The sequence below is a fragment of the Spodoptera frugiperda genome, chromosome 19 (assembly GCF_023101765.2).
Source record: "Spodoptera frugiperda isolate SF20-4 chromosome 19, AGI-APGP_CSIRO_Sfru_2.0, whole genome shotgun sequence".
NCBI classification, from domain to species: domain Eukaryota; kingdom Metazoa; phylum Arthropoda; class Insecta; order Lepidoptera; family Noctuidae; genus Spodoptera; species Spodoptera frugiperda.
This window is the reverse complement of record NC_064230.1, coordinates 7441944-7468338: the sequence shown is the minus strand read 5'-3', so window position 1 is coordinate 7468338 and position 26395 is coordinate 7441944. Positions and strand designations below refer to the sequence as shown.

Genomic DNA, 26395 nt, shown 5'->3' with positions numbered 1-26395 from the left:
CAATGGTCGTATTGACTTGAAATTTGGCATGGAGGTAGGTCTTTGGGTCAAGGTAAAGGAAAAAATCTGAAAATGGCCAAGTGTGAGTCGGTTTTAAAAATAATGAAGGTGTAAATTCATACCCCTAAGGAACTAAAACAAAAAAAATATCTATATCTTCCAATGGTCGTACCGACCTAAAATTCTTTACGAAGGTTTGTATTTAGTGAAAGTAAATTAAAATAAGAAAAAAAAAGAAAATTTAATAAACCTTACAAAAATAAATGAAATCCCACCCAAAACATAAATGTGAAAGGCTGCCAAGTTCGATAATATTGGAATGCTTCGCCTATAAAAGAAGTGAGATCTAAATAAGTACCAAGTTCCATACACAGACCTCATTTAAAAATGATATAACTTGGCAAGTTTTAATAGAAAATTATATACTTGACTCATTGCGTTTAGTAGGTTTATAACAAAGTGTGTGAAAACTTGCCAACTTGTTATATCATTTTTAACTGAGGTCTGTGTATGGAACTTGGTACTTATTTAGATCTCACTTCTTTTATAGGCGAAGCATTCCAATATTATCGAACTTGGCAGCCTTTCACATTTATGTTTTGGGTGGGATGACATTTACGCGGCCCGTAATGTGCACCTTTGCCTACCCCTTCGGGGATAAAAAGTGTGACGTTGCTTTTTTTAGATTAATTACATAACTTAAAAAAAAAACACCTTGTATTTTTTCTTTGCTGCATCCATTTTTATCCAAGTCAAGTAATATCCCTAAAACCTCTGAAGTAAGAAAAATACTATGCTGAAAACCGCGTCGGAATAGAGATAATCGAATACAAACGTACATAAAGGTCAAACTGAAAACCTCAGTTTTTTTAATTGGCTAAAAATTCTTAAAAAAAAATCTTATGCTAAGGAGATGGCGGGATGAATTTGACACCTAAGAATTGGCCGCAGAAAGCTCTGCACAGAGACGAGTGGAAGGAGGGTAGGGAGGCCTTTGCCTTGCAGTGGAACGACCATGGCTAAAAATTAAAAGTAAAATAAAAAATTTGCTGTATTTGCTTTGCAGTTGACAGAAATTGTCAATAACAGTAAGGAATCTAGATTAGCACACGACATTAGTACTATAACTAGAGTAAACTGACGCAATGACACTCCTGCTGACCCTCGCTGACGTAGTAGGTAACGTATCAGACGATTTCATACCCACGTGTAGTGCTACGTATTACGGAGATTGACGTCAGATACTCGGATCAATGTTTATAGTGAAATTATATTTAGAATAGAAAGTCGCGCCACTCAATGTGAATGGAGTTTCTTGCTCGTTCTTCTCCATTCGAAGCTGCACTTTGGAACGAGCATCTAGCATCACTGACGGACAGACTGACAGACTATTATTCATTTCTTTATTTGTTGACATTTCAAAAGTTCCTATATTATGGTTTAATTGGAATAAATTATTCAACTTTGACTTCAAAAATGAGGTTCTCAGTTCAACCCGTTTGTATGTAACAAATAGTAATAATGTATGTATGTTTGGTTGAACGAATTTTGATGCAGATTTTCAGCATAGTATTATTCAGGAAAAAAATGTTTGAGGCGGTAAGAAGTTTGCCGGGCCAGCTAGTTATGGTCCTGATCCTGAGCTGCGGACTACCTAGCGGGTACCGCAGCTCCGGCTCGACAAACAGGAGTAGGAAACTGGGTGGTTTTTAGTCAGTAAAACTCTGCCACTCCCTCTCGCCTCGCCTAAGGCGGAAGAAGTCATTGGATGATTTTGCCCCTTCAAAAAAAGGCAACGTTTGAAAAGTGAGATAAAAATGTTTGAGGTCGTACGAAGGTTGCCAGATCAGCTAGTTATGGTATATCTATACAATCAATGACTATACAGTATGCTACCGAATGCAACCTATGCAGTATGCACCGTTAATGCACTCTCAAGGACGGCAACCGGTCCGCATGCACAACACGACACGACGGAGAATGCACGCGCATGCAATTTGTAAACAAAGCTACGATAAAAGTGAATCTTCATAACAAGATGTTATTTTTAATCTTTATAATATATAGGTAATACGTTTTTCTTACTTCTGGCATTTCCCGAACAATCCTTATTGAGCTTTTTTTTTGAGAAGAGCCCCGGGATCCCGTTAAATCCTACGCATAAGATGTGCTATGAAGATGTGCAAAGTAGCTGCACAAGGAAGATACGCAGCTCGAGTATGCGAAGTATCGATAGGGAAGCCAACCATAGCACACATCAATAGCACCCCACTTTCCACAAAAAAACATAGCTTAGCAGAGTCTGTTTCAACTAATGCTAAGCTATGTGTACCAATGAATATGATTGGTGGAAGCCAAACACATCCACCCCAACATAGTGAACCACATCTTTGGTGGAAAAGCGTCCTAAAGAAGCTGTGCCTCAAAAAACAAACTTTAGACCATAATTCCACAATTCCCTCTATTAATAATATCTCTAAACAATCACGCATCTACTTCCAAAACTCTAAATGCAACAGTAAACCTCTACTACACTAAACAACAACAAAATTAACTTTCTCTAAAAGCCCTTTAAAACGACAACGGTATTTCAAGGACGCCAACCGGTTTCCAAGATAACTTCGTGACTCATACATACATACATACAAACGTACTTACAAACAACCAACAAGGCAACATAACATTAGAACTTAAGACGGGATATTTACCATGTTTATCAATGTCTATGAGTTTCCAATATATCGGCACTGTTGCAAGCGTTTTATTGTCAGTTTAGTTTGCGTATTTAGTGTCAGTTTAAAAACTTATAAGGCAATATAATACACCAAGCTCGACTGTGTTAAATACATTTTGAACTTTATCGTTAGTTTATAATGTTGAAAGTCCATTACATAAGGGATAATACTTGTAATATCGGTGGGGTCCCTCTAGGAGATATCCTAGGGCCTGCTAAGGAGTAGAGTATTCTTAATTGGTATGTGTTTAAAGTATGACAAGATATGTAAAGAAATAGATTAACTCTCAGTTCGTTGTGTAGTCTCTTTTGTGTCTTTTAGTATTAAGTCATTCTATGTCCTGTTAAATTCACCGAGGGAAACGGAAGCTATCGTTTTCGTTTTCTTTCTTCTCCTCTAATAATATCTTCTGATATTTCATTACGGAATCCAAGTCAGACATTCATGTCCCTGGGACGTTGGACTTCAATGTTCCGGTGTTTTCATGGTTGCATCTACTGTAGATCCTTAAAATTGTAGCGGTTCGAGAGGTAGTGGCGAGTAGGCTCAAAAAAAAGATGCGTGAAGATTTGACTTTAAGTTTTTTTGCTATGAATATGTTAAAAAAACTGACCCTCAGCCAAAGCTTCTAACCTCATTGGCAAGTTAACTTTTCAGGTAGTAACATTGCCCATTTTTTGTCCCGATATTTATTTGTACAGGATCACAACCTATCCGAAAGAAGTTTCCTAAATTCCACAAGTGTGATGCCAATGATGCAAAGCGAATGAATATATTTGAGCATATTATAACACTGAAGAGTTCGTTTTGTTGAACTTTATAATCACAGAAACTATAGCTATAGATTCGAATAAAAATATTATTTTCCGCGTTCGATAGAGTAAATTTATCGAGAAAGACTATATTTAGGCTTTTTTATGGGACAAGCCCGCCACAACCTCCCGTACTGCTGGACCTCCTGTAAAACCAGGATCTACAGTAGATACAACCATAAAAACATCGGAACACTGCAGTCCAGCCCGTCCCAGAGACATGAATAATTGTCTTGGATCCCGCAATGAGAAGAAAAAAAATTACAGTTTCCACTTCCCTCGGCGACATTTGGAGACAGAATGTCTCCGGAGCTGCGTACTACTAGCGGGTTTACCGGGGCTCCGGCTCGAAAAGCAGGTTTTTATTTCAGTAAGAGTCTGACACACCCTCTCGCCTCGCCGCCAGAGACAGAATGGCCGAAGCCTAAGGCAGTTGTCCCACCGGCAACGATGAACGAGTAACGAGTAGAGCTAGAACTAGTGAAACGAAACAAAACAAAACAAACTAGTGAAGCGAGCACTCGCCGGCAGTGTGAACAGTCAGCGATCAACTATTTGTATATGCATCTCTTTTGTTTACACGGAAAGTATATCTATTGTACGTTTCTTGAGCGAGAAAATAGCCGATAGTTAGTCGTTCACTCGCCGTTGGTGGGACAACTGCCTTAAGGCACGAAATTTAGGATATAAAACTTCATCTTAGGAGCCGAGTAGCAAGAGAAACAACGCGGTAGCAGTCCGTGCTGTTAGTAAACATGAATACCGGGCGAGCGTGAGCAGGCGCATATCATTTGTTTTCAAACCTTGAAGGGGGGAGACCGGTGTATCGTGTTTACTGTTTACACGTACAACGTAGACGCATGTTGTGATGTGATGCCTACTTGTTTTGACTCGTTCTTCTCGGTAGTTCAATGATTGTTCAATGGACGACATTCTTTAACCCAAAATATTGATTCGGATTTGTAGTTTTGAAATGTAGTTGTATAAGTGTCTGGTAATCTTCTTGTAAGATGTTACAACGTATAGATTTTTGATTTTAGAAATTTGATGTTTAAAAAGTGCCTAATTTAGGATTGATTGAAATAAATGCTTTGACTTCGACTTTGGAGCTAAAAAACATCACGCTATGCTCAATTGGATCAGGAGGCCTACTCCGGTTCTCGAATGCGAAGTTTCGTTTAATCTTCGGCCGTAGGTTTTATTGATTTACTAATAGAATTACTTGAAATAACGTTTTATTTTTAATTTCATATCAAAACTTATTTATTTATCTTCATTTCATTCGTTCATTTTTGTTCACAAAAGTTCGCAATAAATAGAATTGTAGTATGCAATCTGCAAAGTTTCGGACGAAACTTCGTTTTTCGTTGAATTAGAGTAGGCCCCCTGAGCAGAGCCTGTAAAACAGCGCAGACGTACTTAGCAGCAAACAAACCATATTTTACTGTATTAAATCGCAAATTTGCCATCCAATCCCTTCTCTAAACAAAAAGGTGCTGTTATACAACGCATTAACCCACTCAAGCAATTACTATTTACATGTCCTTGACAGTTTTTGTCCGTCTATCACCGTACCGTTCTCAACCCGTGGTGGTTCGTATTCCGGAAATGTAACTCGATAAGTAAACGACGCTACCACTGACTAGAGTATCTGTTTACCAAGCTTAGGTTACATAATAGGATTATACAATGAATTCGCGATGTGTCAAGTTTTTAGCTAAGCAGTGGTGTTAAATGACACCCATTTTTTTGCCAGTTATTGTTTTATTTGAAACTTTTTTTTATTGGTACAAGTTTTTAAACTGACATGGTCAGTATTATATTATTTTATTAGGACAAATTTTGCCATAACCTCCCAAAACTTGTAACTCCTGTGCACCAGGATCTACAGAAGTCAGTAGCTGCACGGTTGGACCAATGGTTAGGACTGCTGCTGCTGTGCAAAATGTCGTGGTTTCGTTTCCCGCATCGGGCAAAAAAGGTGAAAAATTACCCTTATTAGCCCGGAGTCAAGAAGTTCGGCGGTGTCTTGGGAAACTGGGTTGAGTTTGAAAGGATGTGTGCTATAGATGGCTTCCCTACTATCGATACATTGCATACTCGAGCTGTGGATCTTCCTCGCACAGCTACATAGCTTAGTAATAGTGGAAACGGTCACATAGTTTCACATTAGCTGTTACATCTTCATAGCATACCTACATAGCACATCTCTGGTAGAAAAGCGCCCTCATACTTAACTTCTAGAATCGATACCACAGTATTGAAAAGGCCCGAACAATACCCACAAGAAGAACAACGATGGTAACAAACGTACTCTATTCTATCGCCACCATAAGTCTCATAACAGTAACTCAGTTTATCAACAATACTATAACATCTCCTATCAAACTAAAACCGATCTTAATCAGCATAAAACAAAGAGCATTTTCGTAAAACCTTCCTATATACAGATTACTATGTACCTAATCCGCATTATCAGTATATAGGCCTATACAAATAGGGGTTATGTTATCAACGGGGTACGCCAAAAATCCCATATGATACCTTATGTCCTTGGTGTTTAGGTTAGAATTAGACGGGCAACATTTCTGCTGGTGTCGTGAGCGATTTAGTTGCTTCTATCTGACTTTTTTGGACTGATAAAGATGATATGCAATGTAATGACTACTTTTCGTCAGTTGAATCATGCAGTAGGACCGAATCTGTTCACTTATATGGGGCGTAACTCCAAAAATCATGCTAATATTGAGAATACCCTATTCTCCTAGATGACTAATTTTTGTTTCAATGTCCATCTTGTAGATTATTTTTAAATATTAGACACGTACTTTTTTATTTTCTTCCGGAAACAAATACTTTCGAAGATATATCGATTTGAAATATCGCGTGACGTCACTTCTAGGTACATTTTTTACGTAGAAATGACGTATTTGCTCCCACTCTTAAACTTTGATTCGTTTTATCTAAGTATTGTTACAAAAAAAAAAAATACGTGTCTAATATTTTTACATTACCTAACTGACGGACTAAATAGATTTTTAATTTTCATACCCCGTCATCATCCCTATTGGTTACACGCAGTAGTTACAGCTGTATGCAGTTATTCAGTAACTTAGCAGCTCGTCTGTCCAGTCCCCTAGCAACTATCGTGGCTACGGATTAGTAGATTTTGTAGATATTATGTTATTTGAGGAGATACAAGTTAATACGTGTGCTATATCCACCATGGTAACAGTATTACGGAATGTAAACAATGCTGTAGGCCTATTTTTATGGTGGAAAGTCCGTCCTCTAATGACTTCTCTCGTCTTGGGCGAGGCGAGAGGGAGTGTCAGGCTCTTACTGACTAAAAACCACCCTGTCCCTTCTATAATCCTATCGTCAGGCCTTTATGCCTTTTACGTTGCAGACAACGTAAAAGGTTACCGGGTCTCCGGCTCAAAGCAGGAGAAGGAACGGAGTGGTTTTTAGTCAGTAAGAGTCTGACACTCCCTCTCGCCTCACCCAAGGCGGGAGAAGTCATATGATGAGTTTCCCCCTCAAAGAAATATCCCCGAAGGAGTAGGTGTACATTACGGCACATAATGCCACTGTACAACGTACACCCACTTTTCACCATTTGTGTTATAAGTCCCATGTAATAGGGGATGAGCCTTTTGCTATATACCGTGCATGATTCCAGACACCGTGCTACTGCTGAGATTTTTTTCGAAAATAGTCCAGAAAGCCACGTCGATTTTAACACTTTAAACGCCACAGGGGTCACCGGTGACCGACGTTAGCGGAGGATTTGCCTTCAACAGTTTTCTATTGACAGTCAAAGACTTAAGTTATTTTGTTTGACAATCGCTTGCGACCCAAATAAATATCGTACAGACAGGTAAGTACTACACATATATATGTATAATAATAAACAAATTAACGCGCAATAACGCGTCCTTTAGCATACAATTAACGTTGAAACAGGTCAATTGTCGTTGAAACAATGGACTGAATGCAAGCACTAAGAGACAAGAGATCAAGGTCTGCTTACTACGCTCTTGAGGTGGGTAAGAGGTGTAATTTTCATGTTTATTTTTAGTATGTGTTATGTTATTTAGGTTTAGGAATCAAATATATATATTTTGTGTTTTTTTTTTTATGGAACAAGTCGGTAAACGAGCAGACGTATCACCTGATGGTAAGCAATCGCCGCCGCCCATGGACACTTGAAATACCAGAGGCGTTACAAGCGCGTTGCCGGCCTTTTGGGGATTAGGAATGTAAGGGTTGTTGGGGAATCGGGGATTGGGACGATTGGGAATTGGGCCTCTGGTAACCTCGTCTTGGGTTTATTTTTCGTTAGTAAAATATACTCCCAGTAGGTAAGCCAAAAAACATTTTTCTCTTTGAGCTAATTTGAACACTCTTTACAAATATGGCATTATAACAGCCGCGCCGCATGTCCGTAACATTCCTAGACAACCTACAACATTACAGCTCTTCTGTGGTCAAAGTACATGGAGCTGTTCATACAGAATTTAATACTTGATTAATTTTTGGTTTTCGTAGAAATATTCAGTTGTTCTGATGTTGCTTCTGTGGACGAGTACTACTTGTAGTTTAATTTAAGTCATATGAGTGATCTCCATACTGTATACGGTATATAAAACAATGGTTTATTTACCATTATAATCACAGCACGCGTTTCACGACTTTCAAACAATATACTCAGTTATATACTTCCTTTATTTACTTTCTATTTATTATTATTGTAAGTAGAGTCGACATGTGACCGCTTTGATTATATACAACACAATCACGTGATTTTAAAATTAATTCGCTGCTTGGGTCAAACAATTGGTTAGTTATTATGTTTTTCGGCTAACATACTTAAATGTCTGTCGCGAAATTCTGTTCATGAATATGAGCCTGTAGCATGGCTTGAAACTAGTCGATTTCCTCGTCAAACAGTTACGTGAGTAAGCCGATAACATAATAATTAATTTTGTATGTCTCACGAAAGTTATAATAAAAACAAAGTGTCTACGGAGCAGTCATGCTAGCTAAGAAGGAGGCGGGGTGCGTGAGGGAACGAACCTCCTTACGAACTCCTAACGAAACTCCTGGCTTCGGCTCAAAAGCCAGGAGTAGGAACGGGGTGGTTTTTAGTCAGTAAGAGTCTTACACTCCCTCTCGTCTCGCCCAAGATGTGAGAAGTCATTGAATGATTTTCCTTAAGAAAAAAGAAGCTTGGTAAATAACAAGAATGCGAGATCTTCCCATTCCGCTGGTATTCACGCGATATCAGAAAGTTAATGGTTCAAATCTGATTGTACGAGTAATTATGATAATTAAATCAATATGTTACTCCCCACATGAGTGAACGTGGTGTAAACACGGTACAGATGATACTGATTGCTTCTGAAAGATGTGTCGTCAGTAAATATAATAATGAGGGTGCTTTTCCACCAGAGATATGCTATGATACGCAAACTCGTACTAAGGATACTGAAATGGTTTAAGCCAGTGACAATATTTTATACGGTGAGTAGGCAAATGAGCAGACATATCACCTGATAGTAAGCAATCGCCGCCGCCCATCGACACTCGAAACACAATTGCATTGTCAGCCTTTAGGGGTTAGGAATTTAAGGGTTGTTAAGGAATCGGAGTTTGGGAAGATTGGAAAGGGTGTAATAGCCTCCGATTAGCTCACTCATACAACGCAACCGTTGTTTCACGCCGGTTTTTTGCTCGGCCGTGGTTATCACTCCGGTCGAGCCAAAGCATGGCTCCTCCACATTTATTTTGATGCATCCAATTATCATACTAGACTAGACTAACGGTACGCCCGCATAATTCGCCCACATTACTGCGATTTATATCAACATATGTTAATTCAGGTCATGGTCTACTTATATGGCGAGTTTCATCTAGATCTGCCACGCAGTTTAAGAGTTAAGAGTAGACACACTGATAGAACATTAATTTAGACAATTTGAGATTTGAGGGGAGGGGTGTGGTAAAACGATACGATGCGTTACAGGCGTAAGGGGGACTTCCATACAACACGTTACGTAGCATATAAAAATATTATTTTAAAAAAAAGCTAAAAAGGGAGGATGAAAGACGAAAACTATGGTAAGACTAAAAATGTATTAAAAATAAACAAAATATCGATTATTTTTAATTGCAGATTACAAATCTTTTATACTTAGTATTGTACTATACTGCCTCGTTAGCCGAGTGGTTGCAAGAGCGAATGCCGGTAAAAGGGGTCTCGGGTTGGATTCCCGGGTCGGGCAAATTATTACCGGGTTTTCGAAAATTTCTCAGTGGTTCCACGGAGTCAGGAATTGTGTTCAATATATGGCAATAGGCTCACCCCCTATTACATGGGACCTATAACACAAATGGTCAAAAGTAAGTGTACATTGTATAGCGGCATTACGAGCCGTAATGTGCACCTCTGCCTACCCCTTCGTGGATAAAGGCGTGTGTTGTTGTTGTATAGATTATTGCAGTTGGCCGTAAGTGACACTCATTGCCTACAAACCTAGTTGGAAAAACGCCAGAAGAAAGAAAAAGTGATTTTAGAGCGCTTAGTATTCAGATTTATGAACGAAAACAACGCCAAATAGCATCAAGGACCTTGAAACTGCCTTCCTAGAGGGGACAATTTAACAATATCATCTATTTAGCTATTCAAACAATATGAATACAATTTCTATTTTACATTATACGCATTAAATATGCGCTACGAAAACAATGCACTTATCTATTTGCATTCGAATACAGGTAAACATGTCGATAAACAATAATATTTACATACAAACCAAAGGGAAACAACGAAAACATTTCATTTAGAGACAACTTTTATCGCGACGATCAACATTCGACGCGTCTGCACGCGACGAAGTTAGGAAACAAAATGAAATTTACGAGTCAAATAACAAAGGGCGTTGACCTTTGTGGAAATATTTTAAAATACCCGACGGAAATTTGTTGTTTTTAGTTCCGTTTTCAATTTGTCTGGTATGAAGGAATTTTATTAGTGGTTTAGAGTCGAGCGTATCATCGGTTGTACTGACGTATCATCGGTTGAGTGTGAACGGTCAATTGTTTTTCTATACATTTGTCTGTTCTGGCGTAACACGACCGATGATCAAATTCAAACCTTCTCCATGTGAGAAGAGGCTTTGGCTAGCAGTGATATGATATGTGATATTATCGAAAGTAAGACTAAACTGAAACCATCTATAATCTCCCTTATCTGTCATCTGACAGATATCTATCCTAAACAAACAATAGTATTGCGCACATGTCTATTGGCTTAGGTCATGACTTTACTCAAGTTTAAGTCTTTGACTGCCAATAGAAAACTGTTGAAGACAAATCCTCCGCTAACGTCGGTCACCGGTGACCACCACGGCGTTCAATGTGTTAAAGATCCATCTATTCTTAAGGACCTTTACTCATTTACGTATGTAAATGAGTAAAGTGTACAAGCACACGCCTTTTATCCCCGAAGGGGTAGGCAGAGGTGTACATAATGGCACGTAACGCCACTATACAATGTCCATGTACACCCACTTTCACCATTTGAGTTACAAGTCTCATGTAATAGCTGGTGAGCCTGTTGCCATATACTAAACAAAATTCCAGCCTGAGAATTTTCGAAAAAGCGAAAAAAGCCTTGCTGGTCTTTGCCCGACCCAGGAATCGAACACGTGTTATCTTGTCGAAAATCGCATTTGCGACCACTCGACCAACAAGGCAGTCACTTACACTTTACTCACAGTTCCCTAATAAAAATCAATCTCGTTTATCACATGATATCAGGGGGCTTACTCTAATTCACCGAACGAAAAAACGTCGCAGAAAATCGCAGAAACTACAATTCTATTTATACGCGAACATTCGTGAACAAAAATGAACGAATGAAATGAAGATAAATAAATAGTTTTTGATATGAAATTAAAAATAAAACGTTATTTCAAGTAAGTCTATTAGTAAATCCATAAAACCTACGGCCGAAGATTAAACGAAACTTCGCATTCGAGAACCGGAGTAGCCCTACAGGATTGCATCTCCTATGAATGTGTGCGTACGTGAAGACAGATGTTTTCGCTATAATGATATTGTTTTGCTAAAACAGATCCGTTTCATCTAAGATTAGGCGATGACCTTGGGAAGTTAGATAATAAGAATAATAACATGTTGTTCAGACAAAGGTGACGACGTAGGTATTTTATACTACAAAACAAAAGCAATGTGTTTTCCTAAAATGGTAAATCCGTGTAAAAGGAGTATAAAGTCACCGCTGTGAATTTTTCTCCGAGTTATATGTACTTTCTAAGATTATTTAGACACCACTGACAAACGGTGAAGGAAAACATCCAATTACACCCTTTCCCAATCTTCCCAATCCCCGATTCTCTAACAACCCTTTAATTCCTAACCCCCAAAAGGCCGGCAACGCATTTGTAACGCCTCTGGTGATTCAAGTGTCCATGGGCGGTGCTTACTATCAGGTGGTCCGTCTGCTCGTTTGCCGGCTTATTCCATATACCATTAGCGTTCTATTATCTGTCTACCCCAATAAACGACAGGCGTGTTAACATGTACCTAAGCAGTATACGTATGTTTACAAAAGGCTCTTTTCCATTTAACTTAAGCTAGACCCTCACTCCTAAGCAGTCACCTCCTCACATATAAACTATCAAGTCAAAAATCTCTACCGAGACGATTTGAAAGCTGCTGAAAGTTCATCGACCTGTCCAGACGTCTGGGTGGCGACCTCTGTCGACCTTCACAGATGTATTTAGTACCTATATACTATACGCCCTTCACGAAGGTCGGTGAGCAGATTTGAACAGTATAGTTTCTTTGTTTGGGTGAAACTTCGTGGATTTTGTAGTTACTAGAATACATCAACCACCAATTTTATTTATGGAGAAAACACATACGACTTAGTTTAAACCATATATTTGTTATCATCTTGGCTGACGATATACGAAAAATGAGCGAAATAGGCCCAGTAGGTAAGCCAAAAAGTGCATTATTCTCTTTGAACACTCCAAACACGTAACATTCCTAGACAACCTACAACATTACAGCTCTTCATGCGTGCGGGCGTGCTCAAAGAGCCATCAGACCACCACAGATGGGGCCCAGTAGCACTGCGGACTACATAGCGGGTTTACCGGGGCTCCGGCTCGAAAAGCAGGAGTAGGAAAAGGGTGGTTTTTTAGTCAGTAAGAGTCTGATACTCTCTCTCGCATCGCCCAAGGCTGGATAAGTCATTGGATGATTTTCCCCCCTCAAAACAAAAAAAAAAAACCCTTCAAATAATTCAAATGACCGATTATCGGAAATTTCAATTAGCCAATTCGAGATATCAAGTGATTTTCGAGTGGGTATCGTAAACCAGACTAAAGGACTACACTTTAAACAGAGTCAGATAAACCTTTTACACTGCGATCTCCAACCCGCCTGCCTGCGGAGATTATGGCAAACCCTCTTATGTAGACGAGGCTCATAGTCCAGCAGTGGACTGTCAGACAGTTACACGCTATTCATAGTTGAACGATCTCTTATCAAAACGTCTTTACAGACCGCGTGTGTAAAATCACGTCTCCCTTTATCAGTGGGAGATAAGAAGTAATCATGGCTAACACGAGGTCCCCGGGTTCGACATACGGGTGAGACAAAGCATTTTGTTCTGCGATATTGAAGGTCAAACATTTGGTTGGTTGTCTGGTAATGTGTCGGGATCTATGGAGACTCATCCCCTGTTACATGGGACTTATGACATAATTGGTGGAAAGCGGGTTTTACATTTATGTATACTAAATATGAACTCATGATTAAGAGCTTTTCTCCATTAACCTTTCGTCTACGGGTATATGAGACAATAATAGAATACACATTGTGTCTCGCACTCATCTGTGCTTCAACATACGACGGGTTAATGAACATGATTCTAAGTTGATTTATGTAAAAAGTATCCTATCACCCAAGTCAGCTCGTACCCTGTCTGTATGCCAAACAACAAAATCAGTTCAATAATTTCAGCGTGATAGACGGACAAACATTCACTAAGTTTTTAAACTGACATGGTCACTAACACTAACATTAGAACTTGAGACGGGATATTTACCATGTTTATTTATGTCTGTGAGTTTCCGATATTTCGGCACTGTTGCAAGCGTTGTTAGTAAATCGAGTTACAAGTGATGCAAGCGACAATGTCGTTAGCAAAAAACGAACTAGAAAGAGGGTAAACCGATTTGTCTGCTCATAAACATCCATCCGCATATACTCCAGTTCATCCGTGATCATGGCGCTTGCAACAGTGCCGGAATATCGGAAACTCATAGACATAAATAAACATGGTAAATATCACGTCTCAAGTTCTAATGAAAACATTCACATTTACAATATTAGTGTGATTTATTTTAATTAGAACTGACGTACCAATTACTAATGAGTTTACGTATCATTAACTGCGTTTTTGGCAAAGCGCTACAATATGCTGCAATACGTGTGCAATATAAATGTGGTCTTAATCATCATCCGATAGATAGATCAACGTGGCTTGCTGTGACATCATACATTCATTCAGACACCCCTACTCCCCCTCTTCCCTTCAAAATGTCGTGGTGGCCCGGAGTTCTAAGCCTCCTCATGTATGATGGGTCGAGATGGAAACCAACCAACGTCTTGTATCAATGTGACTTTTCCAAGTTTTATGTAGCTTGTAAGATTATTTAGACACCACTGACTAACGGTGAAGGAAAACATCGTGAGGAAACCTAGGCTTATAATTTCTAATCTATAATATAAAAATAAGTCGGGTTTTCCTTCCTAACGCTATAACTCCAGAACGCACGAACCGATTTCCACAGTTTTGCATTCGTCGGAAAGGTCTCGGGCTCCGTGAGGTTTATAGCAAAGAAAATTCAGGAAAAATTTTACATTGGTTGTGAAACGGAGTTCGCCGGGTTTGCTAGTTAGATATAAGTTTTAAATCACTAATCCGCATTGAGCAAGTGTGATGATTAATGCTCAAACTTTCCACCTCCGCGTGAAAAAATGTCTTTGGTTAACAGTAGGCACTAGGATTTTTGAGGCAGGTTATTCATCCAGTCACTTCGTGAAGCGAGAAGAAAGGAGTGTCACGACTATTACTGACTAAAAACCACCCGTTCCTACTCCTACTTTTGGAGCCGGAGCCTCAGTAACCTGTTCCGTTTTCCGGACCGGGCCATCCCAATCCTTAAGCAAAAAAGTGCAGTTTTCACGGGAGGTTTTAACAAACAAACAAACATTAATACGATATCCAAAATATGTTTCTGAAGTAGTTGGAATAATGCCAAATGATGATGATTTGCAAATAAATGAATGTAAACAATCAAAGCCAATGAACTAAGGTCTTAATGATTTCCTAGTACGTACACAACACATCATGCTTATTTTATCGCTGATGAAGTGATGAGACAAGCAGAGGTGTACGAATTTTCTCTTTTTTTATTAGAGGAAAAACCTTTCCCCACATTAGGATTTTCCCCTGTGTCGTGTGTGCGTTTACAAACATACAAGTTCACATACATGACACCCAGACCCGAAATAACAATTTCTGGATCACAAAAGGAGTTGCTCCGTACAGCAATCGAGCTTGCTACACGTCGCGCTAATCAGCCACAGCACCAACTGGGCAGTCAAGTCAAAATATTGAATCTCACCGAAATAAGCCCAACCCAAACGATTGGCTTTAGGGATCTCTAGTTCGATTCGCAGTACCCTTAGTACGAGTTCGCTTTACGTTGAACGAGAACGAAACGAGAACGCGTTCCATTAGTAATAATAATTAAAACTTCACAGATTGCATATTACAATTCTATTTATTGCGAACTTTCGTGAACAAAAATGAACGATTGAAATAAAGATAAATAAGTAGGTTTTACCGGGGCTCCAGCTCGAAGAGCAGAAGTAGGAACGGGGTGGTTTTTAGTCAGTAAGAGTCTGACACTCCCTCTGGCCTCACCATAGACGGGAGAAGTCATTGAATGATTTTGCCCCTTCAAATAAAAAAAACTCACGATACAGGAGAAAATCTCAGTGTAAGAAGAAACATTTAAAACAACAAACAAGGTGGTCTGATAAAATGATTAGCAATTAGAATTACAACTAGATTACGTATTAAACTAATGCGTGTTATACCACCTAGTACCTACCATATGTCGTGTGGCGTACACGCGCACCACGCGCGTAATATTCGCGCAAGGTCGGTCGATAGCGCCGATAACAAAACAAATATTTGCGCGTACGAATATTGTTAACTGTTTTAGTTTTTATAAAGTGCGATTTTTTCCTGTATTTTAACCTACGAAGCGCAAGAAGTGTGTTAGATTTGGCGTTCCATTGTCTCTGCCTACCCTCATGGAAGACAGGCGTATGTATTTTAATCTATTAGGTGATGTTTTTGGCCGTGTATTATGTGTGTTTTGGTGGACTATGAGCCTCCTCTGCATAAGAGGGTTTGCCATAATCTCCGCAGGCAGGCGGGTTGGAGATCTCTGTCTAATGTGTAGACCTTAAGGGCGCTTTTCCACCAGCATGTGCTATGTAGCTATGTTACGAAGATGTAATGGTTAGGCTGTGAAACTAATATGACCGTTTCCAATGATATTAAGTTATGTGCGAGGAAGATGTGCAGCTCGAATATGCGATGTATCCATAGTAGGAAAGCCATCTATAGCACGCATCCATAGCACGTATCTTTTCATATAAAAACATAGCTTAGCTGAGTCTGTTTCCACCAGTGCTAAGCTATGTGTACCAATGAATACGATTGGTGAAAGCCAAACGCATCCACAGCAACGTAGCATAGCACATCTCTGGTGGAAAAAGCACTCTTAAACTGGTTATTTGAATGCAACTACCTATATATAGGACACAATGAGACGTGTGGGTAGTAAAACAATAGAGCGCTTGTTTCCAAGTGGAACACGCTCTGACGGGATCGATACGTCACGAGTTGTTCTCTTAAGAGGTAGGCACAAGTGTGAGGGCGAGACTGGTAATGTAAAGCTGGGTACTCACTTAACCGTGTAGCACGTTTTTTTTTATGGAACAAGCCGGTAAACGAGCAGGCGGATCACCTGATGGTAAGCAATCGCCGCTGCCCTTGGACACTTGAAACACCAGAAGCGTTACAAGTGCGTTGCCGGCCTTTTAGGGGTTAGAAATTTAAGGGTTGTTGGGGAATCGGGGATTGGGAAGATTGGGAAGGGGGAATTGGGCCTCCGGTAACCTCACTCACACAACGCAAGCGTTGTTTCACGTTGGTTTACGGTGAGGCCGTGGTATCACTCCGGTCGAGCCGGCTCATTCATGCCTAAGCATGGAACCTAGCTTCACTGACGGTACAGACTGACAGACTATTATTTATTTTTTTATTATTCACGTTTCAATAGAACCTAAGAATTTTTGTATTAATTAGATTAAATGTTTTGAATTTGACTTTACTCCGCTTCTTTTGATCGTAGTATGATGTTTAATAGCCTATATGCTTAGATAAATGAATTATCTAACATTAAGGACGCGTTCTCAAATCTGACGTAAATAAGCTATTTTTCAGTACATATTACGACCAAAAGAAACTTAACTGAACATAACTAACAATTACAATAGATAGATCACTTCTTTATCTCCAAAATATTGATTTGTAATGTGAAAAAAAGTTATATTTTATTATTGCAAACACGATTTTTCTTTACCTCTTCACACAAAATTGACAAAAAAGGGTTGAGTTTAGGAACATTTTACTGCTACTACACGCATAATTCTGAATCTCAAAAAAATATCCCGGGGAAGCAGACATAATCAAAAATTATACTATGGGAAAAAATTACGAAAATATTTCAAATTGTCTCGGAAATAAATAAAAGTTCCCGTTTAATTTTTTCTCCTATTTTGCTGTCAGACATCAACTTTAAAGCGTAGCAATAAGGGTTATTTTATTTGTTTACTATTTAGATTTATTGGATAGAAAATGTCAAATGAAATTTCAGTCTGCGCTCGAGCGCTGTCGTGGGTGGACGCTGCGTCGCCTGTTACAAAAAATGGCCTTGAAAAAGATCGCTGTACGAGTACAAAATATTTGATATTATACTTCACAAACCAATCTTGATATTTTTACCGACTTCACAAAAAGGAGGAGGTACTATGTTCGGCTGTTTGTATGTTTTTTTTACACATTCTGTACGAGCAACACTTTACTGAATATAGAATGTTTCAATCAAAATCCAAGATGGCGCCGACAAGATTTGCCAACTTTCCATCATGGGTGTCATTTTCATGGTTTTTGGGGTCGCTTATAGCGAATATGGAGTCAAAATCAAAATCCAAGATGGCGCCGACAAGATTTGCCAACTTTCCACCATGGGTGTCATTTTCATGGTTTTTGGGGTCGCTTATAGCGAATATGGAGTCAAAATCAAAATCCAAGATGGCGCCGACAAGATTTGCCAACTTTCCATCATGGGTGTCATTTTCGTGGTTTTTGGGGTCGCTTATAGCGAATATGGAGTCAAAATCAAAATCCAAGATGGCGCCGACAAGATTTGCCAACTTTCCATCATGGGTGTCATTTTCATGGTTTTTGGGGTCGCTTATAGCGAATATGGAGTCAAAATCAAAATCCAAGATGGCGCCGACTAGATTTGCCAACTTTCCATCATGGGTGTCATTTTCATGGTTTTTGGGGTCGCTTATAACGAATATAAAGTGAAAATCTAAGTTCAAGATGGCGCCGACATAAATATATAAATGACCATGCCAGATCCTGCCCCACTTAATTTCATCAATGTACAAAAAATGTAAATTAATCAAAATTATGCAATGAAAATAAGACCCTTGGTTACTTAATTATTATTCTGATAAACTTGCGGATAAAAATTAGGAAATAAAAAGAATTTTAAAAACCCAAGGCCTATTTCCTGTATTTATCGCGACCCTCTGCGTTTCTTAGTACGCTTGCACAAGGAACAAAACGAGTAATTCAATAAAAAAAAGATTTATTAATGTAATGTGTACGAATTTTAATATGAATTTGGTTTTAATACATACTGCTAGTTAATTTTTTTTTTATAATATATATTATAATGAATGCATATTATAATTATGATTTCGTGTTTGAACGTTAGTGATTAGATGTAACGAAACCTCATTGGCGTGCGTGTGTCATTATGTCCAAAAAGTCATTATTTGACATTCGCTCTGTCTGTTCTGTTTACATTGTTGTTTCGTTATGATTATGAATTAAAGTAGGATTACTAAAGGTGATATTGGTGATGAGTGATGACATTCCTTCCTTTCATAGCTAAACACCCTATGATAGCATGGTAATTTAATTATTTCTACCATTATAACTGCAATTAACCTAACCTAAATGTAATATTTTGTACTTAGATTCATATAGAAACCGCAAGATCTAAAGGCTTTTAATCATGTTTTTAGTTATCACTAATAGAGCAGCAATAGAATGCTACATTTGGCATGTCTGTACACTATATTTTTTTGGTGGGACAAAGCTCTATAGAGATTCTGGCATTGTCATTTTTCGACATGAGTGTCATTGTTGTGGTTTTTGGGGTCGCTAATATCGAATACGGAGTGAATCATTCGATTTTATAAAAATTGTCTTCTTCCGGAATTAATTGACCCAAGACAGGCAAGAAATATGAATTTACGGGCTCATTCCTCGCATATTCAAACAAATATCGTGAAAATAAAGAATTGATGTTTAATTTATTTTATGTATTTTCTTTGTTTGTTCCACCCAGGTCTTGTCACGTTCGTTACCATAATTGTTTTTTTTTTATCTTGGCGACCCCGAAAACCATTGATATAAAACCATAATAAAATATACAATGTGATAGGGGTGAGACTTCTAACCCGTTAAGGCTGAGTTCTACATCTAATTTTATCGACAAAAGTCGGGGGTCGAAGGGGTCGAATCCCCTCCCCATTAAAATTATGGCAATTTTAATATTTTTTTTACTTTTTTTGATATCAAAGGTTGTATGCGTCGTAGAAACAAAAAAAAAACGACAAACGGTAGCTAATAACCTTGGCTAACTAATTCATTACTTTTTTCAAATGTTTGATAATGTTTTGGTGAGAAAAAAATCATTTGTGAATTATTTTTACCGAAAAAATCACAATTTTTCAATATTTTCAATTAGGGGTTCAACCCCCTATATTATTTTTTTTGTCGATAAAATTAGATGTAGTACTCAGCCTTAACGGGTTAGAAGTCCCACCCCTATCACATTGTAGATTAAACTTAAAAACATGTTTTTGTGATGAACCGAACAAAATAATTTTAATATTAATACTAACAGTAGGCGGAAAATTTAGTATTGTTATGAGAATAATTAGTATAAAAGATATGGCGAAAAAGTGCTCATCACGCTAAATATCTTTTCTTGAAAGTATATTCAAATCTCTTCAGGTTCGGCTGGGCTGGAGTCCATGTCAGGGATTCTACATCCTCGATTTTCGTATGGCGCTAAAATGTGCTCATCACGCTGAACAACTTTTCTTAAGATAGTATATTCATATCTCTTCAGGTTCATCTGGGCTGTTAAGTGTCCACGTCAGGGATTCCTGACCCTTGATTAATTTCTACGAGGTATTAATTTGCCACCGGTCCTTGATAAGTCTACAAAGTTTGAACGAAATCGGTCCGTTTAAAATGGGTAAAAATCGAGTTGGAAGAGGTCTGTTATATAGAAACATACAAACAAACACACATACATACATCCTTTACATATGAAACTAAATAAAAGCATGTAAAAAGTTAGTTTTGCGTTGGCACCATTTGATTTTTGATTTCGAACGCTTACTTTCCGAAAACTATGAAAATGACACCAATCGAATAATCCGAGCCCAAATTCGGCACTGAACGGAATTGAACAACAGATAACACAAAACATTTGAGTCTACGCACGCACTAAACAAAATAAAAATATTAAAAAAGAAAGTAAGAAAATATTCAAACTTTCAAAGTATCAAGTTCATTTTGTCATAATTTCCGCAGCTATCCGTGCGTATGTGTGTATTGTCGAGAGTCGTGTCAATGTAGTGATGCGATTCGATACCTGTCAATTATGAGAACGCGTCCTTAAAACATTTATTCAATTCGAATACAACAAAAAATCGATTCTCATTCCCAATTACCATCCAACACGTGTTACCCCGACCGCGTCTCGTCTCAAACTGACAATAAACGCATGATCAAACGAAAATAGCAGCAATTTTTCAATCTACCCGCAGTTTTATATTTAGAATAGGGTCTATGTACGACAATTGCTTTCAACGCTGATTGGATGATGGGAGTCGGGAGGAAGGTGATGTCATGCGTGATCCGATTGTAGGAGTCGATTGGAGTCATTGGTTTAATATGTATAATGGAATGTCATTCAATTTATGGTGTAATTACCATGTTGATAATGATTTATGTAAGTAGATATTGGATTGTATTTTTTTTAGTTTTAAGCTTCTCATGCATGGGTTCGAAACTTACCGCAAGTACCAATGTGACTTTTTCCGAGTTATATGTAGGTACTTTCCAAGATTATTTAGACACCACTGACAAACGGTGAATGAAAACATCGTGAGGAAATCTGGGCTTATAATTTCTAATTATAAGTTTGAAATCGCCAACCCGCATTGAGCAAGCGTGGTGATTAAAGCTCAAACCTTCTCCGTGTGAGAAGAGGCCTTTGGTCAGCAGTGGATACTTATAGGCTGTTGATGTTGATATGAGGAGCGTCACCGGCTACGATTCTTGCATATTTCCTTAGTTTTTATCACATTTGGTCGTTCATATTCGTCATGCAAACACATAGCACGTCGGTTAAGAGTCCTCAGCACGTGGTATTTTTATCAGAGAGCGTTGCTTTGCAGACTCTTTTAAATGTGTAATCTCTTATAACTAAACTATCGCTACATCGCATACCCGAGCTGCGTATCTTCCTCGCACAGCTACATAGCTTAGTATCAGTAGAAACGGTCACATAGTTTCACAGCTTAGCTATTACATATCAAGTGTGGGAGAGTTATGCTTCGGCACGAATGGGCCGGTTCGACCGGAGTGATACCACGGCCTCACAGAAAACCGACGTGAAACATCGCTTGCGTTGTGTTTCGTTATGCGAGGGAGGTTACCGGAGGCCCAATTTCCCGCCTTTCCAATCTCCCCAATCCCCGAATCCCGAACAACAACCCTTAAATGCCTAACCCCCAAAACCGGCAATGCACTTGTAACGCCTCTGCTGTTTCAAGTGTCCATGGGCGGCGGCAATTGCTTACCATCAGGTGATAAGTCTGCTCGTTTACCGGCGTGCCTAGCATAGTTACATAGCACATCTCTACGCACCCTAATACGGTTCTGCCACGCAGTCTACCTTTGAATTAAATACGTGACCCAAATCAGATCACCAATTAAGTTTCGATGCGTAATTTTAATCTTATCTTATCAATAATAAGGACCAATTTGAGGCCAATTATTGTGGTATCATCGTGCATTCAATAAGTAAGCAATTACTTGTATACAACGACATCGATATTGATAAATAATTGGATTTCCTTATTTATTTTCTTTATCTTTGTTACATGCGTATGTCTTTATCGATAATCCGTTTATTGATTCGTCGATTTAAAAATGCAACGAGGTTTCGTGTTATTTTGCCTGATTTTCGATATAATTAAATTATGTTTGGTTTAAGAAGCGTTCTCGTCATCATCGTCATAAGCAGCTTATAAGTGTCCGTTGCAGACCAAAGGCCTCTTCTCACACGGAGAAGGTTTGGGCATTAATCACCACGCTTGCTCAATGCGAGTTGGCGATTTCTAACTTATAATTAGAAATTAGGTTTTCCAGGTTTTCTTCACCTAGACAGGTTTGTCAGTGGTGCAGACACTCCCTCTCGCCTCGCCCAGAGCGGGGAAGTCACTGGATGATTGTCCCCCTTTAAAAATGAGTTTATTCCACAATCGGAGGATCCGTGGGAGGAAATTCCTCTGAAGCCGAACTGTATGGGACCATTACATTATTTATTTATTTATACTTTATTGTACACCACAAAATCACATAGGACAACATAAATAAGTATGTAAATAACACTTGCGTTGTTTGAGTGAGGTTACCGGAAACTCAATTATCCCCCTTCCTAATCCCTGATTCACCAACAACCCTTAAATTCCTAACCCTTTTCGGGGTTTGAAATTAGTTAGGCCGGCAACGCACTTGTAACGCCTCTGGTGTTTCAAGTGTCCATGAGCAGCGGCGATTGCTTACCATCAGGTGATACGTTTGCTCGTTTACTGGCTTATACCATAAATAAAAAATTACAAATGAAAATGAGAAAACAAAACCCACCACGTGGTATTTACGAACAGGTTTAAAACATCGTATGATGTGAAATGATTGCGAATTCGCTTTAAGTTGTCGTAAATGCGTAGTTCGCAAGCCGCTAAGCGAGATTCATGACTCATTCTATTTTTGTTTTCATACCGTCACGATATTATTATGTTTACTTGTATAATGATAAGTCGATCGTTCTACGTATTATTATTATCTAATGTTGTATGTTCTCGGCTTTTCCCTTATTAGTTTGTGTTTTAAAATGGTCATAATCCCTTGTCTTGTGTGATAAGACCGCCTGTACACTGTGCTTATTTTTTTTTTTTTATGGAACTCGCCTTTTACGAGCAGACGTATCACCTGATAGTAAGCAATCGCCGCCGCCTATGAACACTTGAAACACCAGAGGCGTTACAAGTGCGTTGCCGGCCTTTTGGGGGTTAGGAATTTAAGGGTTGTTGGGGAATCAGGGATTGGGAAGGGGAGTAATTGGGCTTCCGGTAACCTCATTCACATAACGAAACACAACGCAAGCGTTGTTTCACGTCGGTTTTCTGTGAGGCCGTGGTATCACTCCGGTCGAGCCGGCCATTCGTGCCGAAGCACTGCTCTCTCACACTTATCTATGCTAATATTATACATAAACTAGTTACTTTCGCGCGGTTTGCCTTCTAGCTTCTGCTAGCAGCAGCAGCCTGCGTTGCCGTTGGATAAAAAGTAGCCTATGTGTTATTCTTGACCATAATTTACCCCTCTTTCTTTAATATCGACCTTAACAAACACACAAACTTTCGCATTTATATAATTAACTAGTAACATAACCTTCCTCGATAAATGGGTTATCCAAGACAAAAAGGATTACATATTAAATTCGACCCAGCAGTTCGGGATATTACCGCATTAAAACAAACAAATTCTCCAGCTTTAAAATATCACATTCTATAACAACTAACTATGCGAGCTAAATATAGTATTACCACCTACAAATATCTATTGCGCTCCGACTCTCCGAGCCAAAATAGGCATGACATTTACAACAAGATTTCTCATTTCTTATGAGCCGGTTTTATCATTTAAAAAGATACGTAAAATTGTTAGGTTTACGTCAATAGGGTAGTAGACAGGGTTTTTTTTTTTGAGGGGGGAAAATCATCCTATTACTTCTCCCGCCTTGAGCGAGGCGAGATGGAGTGTCAGACTCTTACTGACTAAAACCCACCCCGTTCCTACTCCTGCTTTTCGAGCCGGAGCCCCGGTAAACCCGCTAGGTAGTCCGCAGCTCCGGATCTAGTGTCTGCGACCTTAAACAGGTCGTATATCGACCTTGTGGGTAGACGTCCTACGCGACGCTTGTCGATCCTACATACATTGTCTTCAAATCTTTTAACCACTCAAACGCCCGGGCGACTATAGTCGCCCAAAAATTTTGGCGTTAAACGCCCGGGCGACTATAGCAGCCCATTTGACTTGTTCACTTCCAACGAATTTTTATCTATGACAAGCTTCAAAGAGCTTTACGAATGTTATACTAGATGGATCTGTATTAAATAACGCATCTATTGGTCGGTAAAACAGTATGCCAGGTGACAGCAAGAATATAAAAAATAATTGTTTACAAACTGTGTGTCAAGTTTTGTGAAGTGTTTGCGTTTAAAATTGAAGTATTCATTTATTTATCATCCTACTGTATTAGTGTTGTATATTAAAATAATCCTTAAGATTCATTCTTTCAAAATAAAACAACGAAAATAAATAATTAAATAACGTTTAGTCAAAACTTGTTCAAAAAAACAAACAAATATTTAGCCCGTTCTGTTAAGTTCAACATTTTTTTATGCATTTGTGATTGATTTCTGTACTTTAATTAGTATATATTTTGATTCCTTAATAATTCAGCTTTATACTGGTATTTTTTACTTTGCTATAGCTGCAATAGTTTGCTAGAAAATACACTTTGAATCGGTAACGGCATGGGGCGCTCGACGCGGTTCAACACAGATCGAGCGCGTGGGCGTACAAGGTGTTGACAGGTGTCGCACGTGAACGTTTGAGTGGTTAAACTTACATACATACATAAGCTGACGCATATAAATAAATATATGCAACATACTTTCTCCTAAACCTATTATTTATTTATTTTTAGCCGTGATCATCCCACTGCAGGGAAAAGGCCTCCCTACCCTCCTTCCACTCCTCTCTGTTCAGAGTTTTCTGCGGCCAATCCTTGAAACTTATTAGAATGAAAAAAGAATTTCATTGTTTCCACACCATTTCATTTTATTTTAATGAGAAAATAAAATTACCTTATTTCTTTTATTTATTAGGTGGATACGCATTATCTCTGCCTACGACACAAAGTGATAAGCATAAATATAAATAAACAACCTAATCAATAAAAATAAATAAATCTATGTGCAGTCAATATGTGTACTAGGCGAGCAGAAAATACAAGCGGGTATATTTTTTTTTTATTTTGAAATATTATCCAACTAAATAAAGATGTTGTTATTATATTATATCTTCCGATGTATATGACGTGGCTGTTTATAATATTGGTTAATCACAGTACATAACATGTACGCATTATTCTATTATGACGCAAATTAATTTATTGACCTCGAGAGTTGAACTCGCGACCGCCATGTTGGTTATTTTGAAACGTTTAAAACGTAAACATTGAACAAGGAATCTTCGTATTCTGCGTCTTACTTTTTAATAATACGTTTATTGAAGTTTTAAGAGGAAATTTACGTTGTTTTGCAGCCTTTGGTGGTGAATAAAGCGATTAGAAACACGTAAATAGTGTTTCGTCACGCACCAAACAAGTTTTGTTGACACAAGTTCCTTTATTTATTTATGTCTGCAAAATGTACTCACCGCTCAGATCTTCGATGGTGTTCATTTTTCGAGTCGTCATATTCACGCTAAACAAATTCACAACACGATTAAACTGTAACTAGGACGAAATAACGCACTTTCGAAGGAAAATTATCGAGTTTTTCAAGTTTTCACAAAGAGAACAACCTCCCACGACAGCCTTTGTTTTCTTTTTGTGTTGACTGTTTTGATTTTGTTCCGCTGTGACAGAAGGCGTGCTAATCGCAATCTATTCTGATTGGCTATTTAGCCATTTAATTTAGCCAATCGTAAACAAGAACGTAAACTATACCATTTTTGATTGGGTACGATTTGTAAACAAAAAATAATGTTGCCAGTTAAGAAATATAGAGAAAACTTTCAAGGACACTCACTTTCACTAGTTTCTTATGTATTGTAATTTTATTTCAAAACTATTCATGTTTGTAAATAATTGAATTTTTGAGACAAAATATTGACTATTTTCTTTTCCATGCATCCATCACGTTTAATCAAAAATTAAGAATTTATTGATTTCATTTAATTATGTTTGAATACGCTTACCATACAAT

General features: G+C 38.4%; 1 protein-coding gene and 1 long non-coding RNA gene across 2 annotated transcripts in view; one reads left to right on the top strand and one right to left on the bottom strand.

Annotated features, from left to right (window-relative positions):
* LOC118281122 (BCL2/adenovirus E1B 19 kDa protein-interacting protein 3) overlaps nt 1-26040 on the bottom strand; it is a 50417-nt gene extending 24377 nt beyond the window's left edge. The window contains exon 1 of the mRNA XM_050700785.1: nt 25845-26040. Within this exon, the coding sequence (XP_050556742.1) occupies nt 25845-25884 (40 nt within the window). The 5' untranslated portion in view covers nt 25885-26040. The remainder of the gene's footprint in view (nt 1-25844) is intronic.
* The window catches only part of LOC126911854 (uncharacterized), a 115362-nt gene that overhangs the window by 16805 nt on the left and 72162 nt on the right, over nt 1-26395 (top strand). The window lies entirely within an intron of this gene.